This window comes from Emydura macquarii, unplaced genomic scaffold (genome assembly GCF_026122565.2).
Source record: "Emydura macquarii macquarii isolate MOO-44397 ecotype Brisbane River unplaced genomic scaffold, CSIRO-AGI_Emac_v2 contig_1635, whole genome shotgun sequence".
NCBI classification, from domain to species: Eukaryota; Metazoa; Chordata; order Testudines; family Chelidae; genus Emydura; species Emydura macquarii.
In genome coordinates this window covers 40,147-52,442 of record NW_027131772.1, presented here as the reverse complement: position 1 = coordinate 52,442, position 12,296 = coordinate 40,147, and the positions used below count along the sequence as shown (strand labels likewise).

The window sequence follows — 12,296 nt, the reverse complement described above, 5'->3', positions numbered from 1 at the left end:
ATCAGATCTTTTCATGGAAAATGCCCCTGGGGGAGAGTGGGCCCCCATTCCAATCAGACTATCACAGTACATTTATCCTCCCCCAGTACGGCAGGGCTCTCCTCCTCATGTACAGTCAGGATAGCTGAGGCACAGAGAAACTGCTTGCTCATGGGAGTCTGGGAAAGAGCCTGGCTTCCTTAAATCCCAAGTCAGCACCTTATTCGCGAGGCCATCCATCCTCCTCAAGACACCTATGCCCAGCGATTCCTTTTCAATATCTTTCAGTGCAGTAACGACAGCGAAGACTCATACCGTATCCATCACCACAACCACCATGGAGCTGCTGATCATCGCAATGCTCGTGGCTGGGGCAGCAGGTAGGAAAAAAAAGTTGCAAGAGATGCCAAAGTGGGGTTGGGTGAGAAGGTTCTGCAATTTCAGGGTAGGAATGTCTTCCAGACGGTGCTTAAGGTGGGCGGCTGGTTATGAAAAGTCACCTTCCTGGCAGTCCCATTATTGATTCCACAGTGCCCGTCACTAAGGTTGCGAAAGGGAATTAATATATTCAGGCCTCTTGTCTGATTAGTCTCTGTTATTTCTAGAGCAGGCAGGGAGCCATGATTTCACAATCTGTGTTAGTCTCAAATCAAGGCAAAAGGAAAGAATTTTGACTTTTCCCACAAAATGAAAAGTGTTTTTGGGAGGGGAGGGAATTTTTTTCACCAAGATTTCAATGGCTTTAAGTTTAAAGCAGGTGTAAAAATATATAATTTTTATATAGCACCATTTGTAACATAATATTAATTCTTTAAAGAAAAACATGTGAACATGAAATGACTTCGATAAGACAAATCAAAATGGCCCTTTTGGATAATGTCCAATGCCCTGGTCAGACTGCCTATCTCATGAAACGCCATGCACCACTTGGTGAGGAGACGCTAGTGCATCATGGGAGTCCCGGGCTGTGAGGCATCATGGGCAATGAAGTTTGATTGTGGAGCCCGACTCCTACAGGAGAATGCTTTGCTTTGATCTTTTTTTTTTTTTTTTTTTAAATGAATTTGCATCACAATCAACACGTTCCGAAGGAAATTTTTGACTTTGACAAAATGACATTTTCCAATGGGAAAATGTTCCACCCCAAAAAGCTTGACAGCTTTAATTATGTGTGTTGTGGGAGAGCCAGGAAACCCTAGTCACTGACCAACCCCCTATTCTATTGAGCATGTGTAAATTGTGATTTCCGGAAGCTATTAATTTCATCAAATCTGGGTGAATTTTCATGGGAACAACGAAGGGCACCTCTGACTCAAGGGCTATTTCTTTGCAAAATTTCAAATTCCTGCTGCCAAGGCGCTAGAGCGTTTCTAAAAGTGTTTGGAGAACGGTTTGAACATTTCAAAAATGCCCTATCCTTCCCTGACCTCTTTCTTGGAAATCGCTGAACGGAATCTTTCCAAAGCACTTTCAGAGAGCAAGCGTGGAAAATCTCAGCCTGAAGAATTAAAGTTTGGTAAAGCTTTCAGCAACTGAAAACAGGGTTTTATCATGGAAAGTGTTAGGCAACCTTGACTCTAGGTGTTGTTACCAACCCCTCCTACAGTCGTTTATAATTCCTGCCAGAGCAAGTTGGTTTTACATGTAAATTCTGCCCACTCAAATATTCAGCTCAAGCAATTTCTAAACATCATTAGCAGAGAATACAGCTACCCTGTGACCCTCCAATCCAAAAAAGAATTATTTCTGCCCTCCACCCTCCGAAAAGTTTCACTTTTCAGGAAAAAAATTGAAATCTGAAACATTCTGATCTGGAAGTGCTGCCGCAATGCATCATGGGAACTGTAGTATACAGGCATGAGGCCCCCATCCTCCTCTATTGGCCAAGCTCTCTGGTTGGACTACATTTCCCATGATACACCATTAATAGTAAGGGAAGATAATTGTATTATGGGAGCTCCTGGCTGTGATTCATCATGGGAGATAAAGTCTCACCGTGGAGCACAGCATATGGAGGAAAATGGGGCAGCCAGACTGCAACACCACAGAGGCATGCCAGAGGTATTTCTGAATAAGATTATTTTGGGTTTGGTGTGTTTATTTTTTTTTTGGACAAAATAATTCAAAATTTTCTACAGGAAATTGAAAATCTCTGTTTTGGTGAAACCCTGATTTTCCATCAAAGCACAGTTTCTATCCATCCCCATCAATGTTGCCCCCATTCAGCTCATCTGCATGGATAGGATCCAGGACCTCAACATCTAAAACCACAAGCCTTTCCTCTCTGAATGAAAGGATCAAGCTCTATACACCTGCATCTTTGGGAGTGCAGTTGTGCAGAAACTGGAATCTGCCAGACATTCTGTGATTTTGAAATTTATTTTCATTCCAAATCAGAACCATACCAACGAATTTTGAAATTTCCAGCAAGATGACATTTAAAAAAAAATAGTTTCTGATCGACGAAAATGTTTCATCTTGATACAGTTGAGGTGTTTGGTTCCCATTTTCAATTCATAAAGAATTAAAAGAAACTAAATAAGGTTGTCAAATATCGAAACAAAAAGTCTATTCAAAATGAAAATCTAAATGTTCCACTCGGATCATGTCAATTTCTTGCCAAACAAAATTTTAATGAAATCGACATGTTCCCTGGGAAACGTTTCCATTTTGACAAAACAGCATTTTCTGGTGGAATATGGTTCCAATGGAAATTTTCCAACTGGCTCTACCCCGGAGCTTATATCTGTGGTGTAGCTATTCAGTATGGACACTATATTAGTGTCGCATGCACTAGTTACACTTTCTTGGGGAAAATTAACTGATAACATCTCTGATAACACAACGCATGGAATAATATTGCTACTGCTGGATGTGGAACAGAAATGGACCACGGAGGGTTAATTTGAAGAACTGAAAAGGCTATTGGCCTATGTATATTGTTATCAACTACAATGTTCTGCCGTTCTGTGCGAAAATTTGCAAGATGGGCTCGGGCAAAGACTGCAGCTGGGGATACGCAGCTTTTGCATCAAGATTCTTCACAAATGAGGACTACAAACGCATGCCACTTGGTCTTGAAGCTTCTCCCAGCTGCATCTATGGATCATTCGTGATTGAAATAATCGATTTCAAAGAAAAGCATCATCTCAAATCCCAGGACTCGCGCTTCAGAATTGTGACTCCACTGCTGAATTCACATCAGGAAGTCAAATCATTGAGGGATGAGGCACTGGCTGAGATCTGAAATGAGATCTGCCAAGGCCATGCTCCAGAAACCAAATCCAAGGCTGACTTCCACATCAACACACTCAGCTGGTGTGTCACCTCACATGTGGGATATGTGACTACATGCTACCGCAGAGGAAGAGATAGGAAGAGATGCGCTACACTGTGGATGGAAAAAGCATTTCATGCCTAAACAGATAAACCCTCAGTGGCAGAAAACGTTCCCCTCCAAGGGAAGTGTGTTAAGCTTCCATTTATCCTCAGGGAAAATGACAAACAAAAATTCCAGGATTTTAAAGTTCATTCATGAAGGACACATGGGTATGGGAAGTTTCAAAAGGAACGAGCAAATTTAACTCAATGGTGAGTGTATGTAATAGATCAGTGGTTTTCAATCAGGGTACATGTACCCCTGGAGGTACACAGAGGTCATCCAGGGGGTACATCAATGCATCTAGATATTTGCTTAGTTTTACATAGGCTACATAAAAAGCACTAGCAAAGTCAGTAGGAACTAAAATTTCATACAGACAATGAGTTGTTTATACTGCTCTATATACTGAAATGTAAGAAAAATATTGATATTCCAAATAATTTATTTTATAATTATATGGTAAAAATGAAAAAGTCAGCAATTTTTCAGTAATAGAGGGCTGGGACACTTCTGTATTTTTATGTCCCATTTTGTAAGAAAGTACTTTTTAGGTAAGATGAAACTTGGGGTTACGCAAAACAAATCAGACTCCTGAAAGGGGTACAATAGTCTGGAAAGGTTGAGAGCCACTGTTTTAGGTTCCCAATCCTTGGAAGTTATGAGTGTGTTAGACTTGATTCTAACTGACGGGGAAATTGGTAGCACATTTCAATGTGGAAGGCAATTTGGGTGCAAGTCATCATGAAATGATAAATGACAGATTTCATGACTCTAAGGAAAGGAAGGAGTGAAAGCAGTAGAATGAGGACAATGGACTTCAAAAAAACAGACTTTAACAAACTCAGAGAACTGGTAGGTAAGATCCAATGGGAAGAAAATCTAAGGAAAAAAGGAGTTCAGGAGAGCTGGCAATTTTTCAAGGAGACAATATTAGAGACACCACTCCAACTATCCACCACTCCAACAAGGAAAGATAGGAAGAATAGTAAGAGGCCAAAATGGTTCCATCAGAAGAAGCTCTTTAAATGACCTGAAAATAAGGAGTTCTACAAAAAGTGGAGATATGGACAAAGTGCTAAGGAAAAGAACAAAAGAATAGCAGACGCATGTAGGAACAAAATCAGAAGATCTAAGGCACAAAATGAGTTTGCAAGGGACATAAAAGGCAAAAAAAAGAAGTTCTTTAAATACATTGGGAGCAAGAGAAAGATGAAGGAAAGTGTACATCCTCTACTTAGCAGGGAAGGAGAGCTAATACCAGATTACATCAAGAGAGCTGAGCTATTTAATGCCTATTTTGCTTCAGGTGTCACTAAAAAAGTTAATGGACACCAAATACTCAGCACATTTAATACTAACAACAAAGGGGAAGGAACACAAGCCAAAATATGGAAAGAACAGATTAAAGAATATTTAGCTAAGTTAGATGTGTTCCGGTCAGCAGGGCCTGATGAAATTAACTCTAAGGAATTTTAATTTAAGGAAGTAGCTGAAGCAATCTCAGAATCACTAGCAATTATCTTTGAGAACTCCTTGGGGACAGGTGAGGTACCAGGAGACTGGAGAAGAGCAGACATAGTACCTATCTTTAAAAGGGGGAACGAAGAGGACGCGGGAAATTAAAGACCAGGCAGCCTAACCTTGATACTTGGAAAGATACTGCAACAAATTATTAAACAATCAATTTGTAAGCACCTAGAGGACAATAGGGCTATGAGGAATAGCCAGCATGGATTTGTCAAGAACAAATCGTGCCAAACCAACCTAATTTCCTTCTTTGACAGGGTTACTGGTCTAGCAGAGGGGAGGAAGCAGTGGACGAGAGATATCTTGATTTTAGTGGAGTGGAGAATACACGTCTAAAATTTGTGGGTGACACCAAGCTGGGAGGGGTTGCAAGCACTTTGGAGGACAGGATTAGAATTCAAAATGAGTTTGACAATTAGAGAATTGCTCTGAACTCAGCAGGATGAAATTCCGTAAAGACAACTGCAAAGTACTTCACTTAGGAAAGGAAAATCAATCACACAACTACAAAACAGGGAATATGTGGCTAGGTGGCAGAACTGCTGACAAGGATCTGGGGGTGACAGTTGATCACAAATTGCGGATGAGTCAACAATCTGATGCAGCTACGAAAAAGGCAAATATCATTCTGGGAAGTATTAACCAGAGTGTCATATTTAAGACATGGGAGGTCGTCCCGCCCTGCTCGGCACAGGTGTGGCCTCAGCTGGAGAACTGTGTCCAGTTCAGGGCAGCACACTTTAGGAAAGATGTGGACAAACTGGAGAGAGTCTGGAGGACAGCAACAAATATGGTCAAAGGTTCAGAAAACCTGACCTACAAGGAAAGGTTAAAAACTGGGCTTGTTTAGTCTTGATAAAAGAAAACTTAGGAGGACCTGATGACAGGTTTTTAAGAACAGGTTGGACAAACCCCTGTCAGGGATAGCCTAGATTTATTGGGTCCTGCCTCAGCACAAGGGCCTGGATGGGACGACACCTCGAGTCCCCTTTCAGCCTGACATTTCCATGATGCTATGATTTTGTCAAAACCAAAAGGTTCTGATCAACCTGAAATGGATTTCCTCCCGCCCCCAGAATTAGTTTCATCAGAAATTTTTTTAGGGGAAAAATTATTTCCATATTGGAACAGGGAGAAAAAAAATTGAAATTGTTGGATTTCCTACTATCCAGAAAATCTGCATCCTTCCCTGCTCCAGCCCTGATCCCTGGTTGAAGAGATGATCATAAGATCATAGTAGGACTGAAAGGGGCCTCCTCATGTCCAGTGCTTGTTACATGAGGCAACTCTGTCGTATAAACATATTGAGTTCCATCTTCAAACTAATGAGTATTTTTGCCCCCCACTCCTGTTCCACAACCCCCCTCCTCCCATAATTAGTAACTATCTTCTCATTCTCAGCCTAGATTTATTCATGGCCAATTTATCCCCATTTGTTCTTGTGCCAATGTTGCCTCTAGCTCTTTCCCCCGCTGCATTTACAGAGAGCCATCAGATCCCTTTTCAGCCTTTGTTTTAGGTTAAAGAAGCCAAGCTCTTTCTGCCTTCCCTTGTAAGATCGGTCCTTCGTCCCCCTGATCATCCTAGCACCCTTCTCTACACCTGTTCCTGTTGGAATTCCTCTTTCTGGAACATGGGTGACCAGAATTGGAGGCTTTCCCAGGGGCCTTAATGTGTCCCGATCACGGCCGGAAATACCTCGCCAGGGCCATCCTCGGATTGCCTTGTTCTTTTGCACAGCCGAGTGCGAGTAATGGTTCATGGTCATCCTGCCACCAGCTAATCCGTACGGCCATGGCTGATGGTCACTCCACTTATTGCAGATGCTTTCTCTCCATTGCAGCATCAGAGGGAGAGGAACAGCGGGTCGTTGGGGGGAGGCCCTGTACCATCGGCTCACGGCCCTTCCAGGTGGCTCTCCTAAGAAATGGCCGAATCTACTGTGGCGGGAGCCTGATAGACCGGAAGTGGGTGCTAACTGCTGCCCACTGCAGCAGTCAAATCAGGTAAGTCAAAGCAGGGGTGAAGGGAGAGAGTGTACTGCATGGGAATAACCCACGGCTCCAGTCCTTATCTTCTCCCTTGGTGTCCTCCATCCATGCCCAGATCTCGCTCTCCACCTCCCACAGCCCCTAGCCTCATCCGCCTCCATTTTTTCCCCAGCCTCAAATCATTTTTGTGGCTCTTTTCTGCACCTTCAGTGGTTTTCCAACATCCTTCTTCAAACGAGCCTGCCCCAGTACAGGACGCAGCAAGCCAGCATTGGTCTCCCCAATGGCGTGTGCAGAGGGAAACCTCCGCCCCCTCATCCCCGCTCGCTAGCGTCAGCCTCGTCACTTGGTGCTGACAGCTCACGTGGATGATGTGGGTCGAATTTTTTTCACAAAACATTTCCCCTCCTTCCCCCATCGAAAAGTGCAGATTCGGCAATGGGGAAACATTTTGCAAATTCACTTCCATTTTGTCCACTCATTGGCTTTGAAAAAGAAAAAAGCTGGGATTTTTAAATCGCAGTGGTCCCTCCCCTTTAAATTTCATCCTCAGATATATTTCCTGACAGCTGGAGGTCACCTGAGGACAAGGCAACCTGGTTCCAACATGCGGCTCTGGTCGCAAAAAACTGAATCCTGTAAAAATGGAAAAGTCAATCCCCTCCAAACATTGATGCTTCGCTCAGCGATAGGGCTGATCTGGCAGTGATTGAATGACTGGCGTTCCGCAGAATGGGCGTACCTGAAAAATTTAAAGCAATACAGGCTGACTTTTAAAGCTCTATCATTATCACAGGTCCTGAAGATAGATATGTTGTTCCCCTCCCCTCCTTTTGTCCTAACTCTCTTGGCATATTAGGATGAATCTGGTCTATTTCTTCTATTTGGAAAAACTAATTAAAACCTATAAATAATCATTTAAATAATCGCAATGTCTCATGTCGACATTTTCAAAATATTTTGATTTTTTCATTCAAGACAATTTTTCTTTCAAAGTTCCTTGTAAGTTTATTATCAGAAATGTTTCGCAATGATCAAAACAAATTTTTGCTCCCGACTTTGTGATTTGTGGCGAAAATTGAAATCTTTGACCCAGATTTGACTCTCTGAAATTCTCAGTATTCAGGCAAATAATTTTAACTACATCTGAGCAGGCCACAGGAATCCAGGATGAGGCAAAAGTCAAAATAACCGTATTAAGTGGGTCCCAAACGTAGCAAGTGTGAAAAATCGGGACTCTTTTTTGGGGTGGGAGGGGAATGGAATATAGTTGCTTATATAAGACAAAGCCCCTAATATAGGGATGATCCTGATATTATTGGGACATCTGGTCACCCTACCCAAAAGCCAAGGAGAAGGAATTCATGATTTTTGGTGAAAAATGCAGCTTTGATAACACAAAAATATCCCACAAATTTATGGTGAATTCACCACATTGTTCATTTCAGCTGTGTGAAGCCAGGAGCAAGAAATCATAGTGTCAGCAACACTGGCTATGAATGTTTGGAAGGGAGGAAATTAACAAAACGCAGGAAGAAAACTAACAAAATGTGCTGGGTACCTGTGACCTGAGAACAAAGCTTGTTACGAGGGGCGGCTCATGAACCGCCAGTCTGGCTGGGGTCCGTCCAAAGCCCTGCCCCTTCCACCACCTCTTTCTTGTCACAGTCCCACCCTGGGCAGCCCAACCACCAGCATGGCTGACCGGGTCTGGATGGGCCCAGTGCTGGAGCGCCCCAGCACCAGTGCTGGGCGACCCGAGCGACCCCAGAGCCTGAACCCCAGCACTGCCCCCCCCTGCCCCGACCCACCCTGGCCCCGGCCGGCCTGCATCATGCTGCGATGCCCCCTCTCTCTGGCTGAGCAGCCACCTGCACCCCAGCCCCTACCTGCTTCAGTGGAAATACAGCGAGTTGAGAGAGCCGCCGCCATAAGGTCTATGCTAGCAGGATGCAGCAGGAAGGGGCAGAGTGTGGACAGGGCCATGCTTGACTATCAGGAAAGGCAAAGCCTTCTCTGGCCTTATACACCCGTCACCCATGCATGATATGTATATGAACTGGGCCTGAACGATAACCGGGCCAACCATAAAGTGCATGATACAACGTAAAATGGAGGAGGCATGCATCAGAATAGGGCTAAACTTGTATACAAGGTACCAATACTTGTATAATTGTATGGATTTGGAATATACCCCGTACCCATCCCTTACACGCGAGTCTTATCAACTCTATGGAGTCTAAGTGGAGGCCAAGAAAGAAATAAGATGGGATGATCGGAGATCATAACTGAGTTCTTGGGGAACCAAGTTGACGAGATCTTCGAGGCTACCCCAACACTGAAAACTCTATGATTGGCCCAACTCTAGTTGAATACCCATCTATTGATCTTTTCCTGTGGCCTCTCTCCATGTAGATCACTGCAGGTGCGTCTGGGGGATTATAATCTAGGGATGAACGAAGGCACAGAGCAGACACGAAGAATCCGCAACTTCTTTGTGCACCCTGAGTATAACCTCAAGCCTCGTGACAAAGATTTCATGCTTCTGGAGCTGGATGTGCCCGCTCAACTCAACAACTACGTGAACACAATCAGCCTACCTACCAGTTGTCCCGCTCCTGGAAGCCCATGCAGCGTGTCAGGATGGGGCACCATTAGATCACCCCAATGTATGAAGTGCTGGGTGTAGACGGGAGGGGCTGAGGTCAGGCTCAGTGTGGGGATGGGAGTGGAAGGTCTTTAAGGAGACCTCGTTAACAGGCTGTCAAAGGTCTTTGGCTTTTCCTGGGGGAAATTTTCCAACTGAAATAAGTTTTGGTGAAATATGCAGCTTCAGCATCACCAAATGTCCCGCCAATTCGTGTGATTTCATGAAATTGTTCATTTCAGAAACAACGTTCTGAAAAAAGTCAGAACTTTGCATTTTGAAAACACTGAGTCACAATGGCTTGTTTTTTTTCTGTTCAGAACATTTCCTTATGTAATTACCCTTCCTTTTGTTTTTAAAACAATTTTAAAAGGTTACAAACACATAAAATATTATACTAAAACATAAAATACTGGATCTAAATGAAACAATTAGTTTGACCTGAAATGAGGTTGGGGTTTTTTTCTGGCTTCTCTGTTGAATCATCAGAAGTTTCCTTTTATGGAAAAGAAATGGGGTCAGATCTCAGCTGGTGTCAGTCGGGTCCAGATTCCGCTGATGTTAATCGGCTGTAGCTCCACTGAAATCAATGGGGCCAGATCCCAGCCAGTGTCAATCGGCTGTACTCCATTGGTGTCAAAGGGGCAGCTGCCAGCTGGGGTCAATCGGCCATAGCTGCATTGGAGTCAATGAGGCCAGACCCGCAGCTGGGGTCAGTCGGCCATGGCTCCATTGGAGTTAGTGGATCTATGCCAGTATACACCAGTGGAGGGTCTTACACGTCTCTTGCACCTTGTAGCCTACTCATGAACACTTGTTTTTCTGTCATTGTCCAGGGAAGTTCCCAGCCAACATGCAGTGCGCAAATGTTTATACCGTCAACCAGGCCACGTGCCAGGCAAGTTATGGAGGCATAATCACGGACAACATGCTGTGTGCTGGTGTGCCACAGGGCGGCATAGACTCGTGCCAGGTAAGGAGGCCTCCTGGAGATCAGGGCAGGTGCAGCTGTGGCTGAGTTCCTGGGTGTCGGAGCTCACCCCGCTCAATACTCTCGCTTTGTACTCTGATCATCCCCCACTGCCCCTAAATCCTTCTCGGCATGCTGCTGGGGGGCAGGTGTCACTCAGCCCCCGGCACCAGCCAGCCTTCATGCCCCATGGAAGAGCAGCCAATCTGCCCTTCATCTGCAACAAGCCCGAACTGCTGGGCTTCCCTCCGTGTATGGCCACCTCCTGGGCCTGACCGCCAGCACAGGTGTGACCACTTTAATCCATTGCTGCTCTTTAAAACCTTCCTGTCCATCAGTGTGTGTGTGTGTGTGTGTGTGTGTGTCCCTGTCACCCCCTGTTGGAGGCGATGGGCCCAGATCTCTGTGTGTGTGTGTGAGCACGCATGTATGGGGGGCATTTGCTGATGGCTTTGTGTTGTCTCCACAGGGTGACTCCGGTGGCCCACTGGTCTGCGATGAGAAGCTGCAGGGCGTGGTCTCCTGGGGGATGTACGTCTGTGCCTTGAAGGGACGGCCCGGCGTCTACGCCAATGTCTGCAAAGTTACCGAGTGGGTGAGGAGCACCATAGCGAAGAGGTGCACCGGACTGAACTGAGAGCTCACAGTGTGTCACGCCTGCTGCAATGAACCACCACACACATGCCCCAGCCATCCCTCCCCTCACCTCCCTGCGGCCCCTGGGGGTGCTGAATGGGGTTAGGGGAGCTGGCCCAGGTGGGATTGGGACAGGGACTAGCCCAAAGCAGCAAACAGTTACAAGCCAGGCCTGACACAATCCTGCGACTGGATTAAAAATGCATGACTGAATCAACCCGAAGATTGTGAGATTGCTTTAAAAATCATGAGATCAGCGTAAAAAATTACAAGGCTGCTGCTTTACAAATCATGACATTGGCTTAAAATGGGGGAGATTGGCTTAAAAACCATGAGGCAGCCAGACGTTCACAAGATTGGTTTAAAAATCAGGAGGTTGAACTATAAAATCGTGAGACTTGATTTAGAATTGTGGGATCAGCTTGAAAACCACAAGACTGCTTTTAAAAGCGTGCGATCAGCCTGACGACGGGGAGACCAGTTTAAAAACTGTGAGACTGGTTTTCAAACACCATAAATAGCACACAGGCATTTGATCTGGTCTCGTGCATCGATACAGGTGGCTGAGTGGCTTTAACGGCTCTGAAGTCGGTCTCGTGGAGTTCAAGCTTTATTGTGCGGCATCGCAGCAACACAGTTACAGGGATGGAGCTGGAGTGCAGACAAGCACTGGGAGTTCATGGTCAGCTGTTACCCCCTGCAACCTCCAAATCTTTCTCACAGTCACTGCTTCCCAGGATAGAGTCCCCCAGCCTCATTCGTTGTTCCTAGATGTTTACATTTACATGTAGCTATTTACATCCCCACAGGAGACTCAGGGTAAAATTGTAAGATTTGGAAAGGCTGAGAATCAGTGATCCAAATCTCCCATGATTTTGTGACAAGTCTCATGAGAGTTGGTTCATTTCTTAAAGTCTTGAGCTCCTGGAGCCATGTGACTCGATGAGTATCTGAGCTTTTGTCAAAAAAAGTCACTTTCTAGACCTGGGGTTTGGGGGGAAAACCCTTTAGAACCTTAGAACTAAAGACCTTTAGAACTAAAAAAAAAAACCCAAAACCAGCGAATAAATGAATCCTAGCAAGGTTTGTTTGTTTTTTTTAACATCTTGTGATTTTTTAAGCCAGTCTCACAATTTTGAGTGAGTCCAGACTTGCAAATTTTAA

General features: G+C 44.7%; 1 protein-coding gene across 1 annotated transcript; it reads left to right on the top strand.

Moving 5' to 3' along the window:
* Window positions 1-316: 316 nt before the first annotated feature.
* LOC137157937 (trypsin-like) lies at window positions 317-11,133 on the top strand. The gene is made up of 6 exons (XM_067555358.1): window positions 317-359; window positions 4,461-4,469; window positions 6,732-6,894; window positions 9,295-9,548; window positions 10,363-10,499; window positions 10,966-11,133. Exons 1-6 carry the CDS (start codon window positions 317-319, stop codon window positions 11,131-11,133), a joined length of 774 nt encoding a protein of 257 aa, XP_067411459.1.
* Window positions 11,134-12,296: the final 1,163 nt, after the last annotated feature.

Excerpts from the sequence above, each read along its gene's own strand:
- LOC137157937 (XM_067555358.1), top strand. The coding sequence starts at position 317 with ATGGAGCTGCTGATCATCGCAATGCTCGTGGCTGGGGCAGCAG. Across the intron at positions 6,895-9,294 it reads CACTGCAGCAGTCAAATCAG|ATCACTGCAGGTGCGTCTGG; the intron begins GTAAGTCAAAGC and ends CTCTCCATGTAG. Across the intron at positions 10,500-10,965 it reads GCGGCATAGACTCGTGCCAG|GGTGACTCCGGTGGCCCACT; the intron begins GTAAGGAGGCCT and ends TTGTCTCCACAG.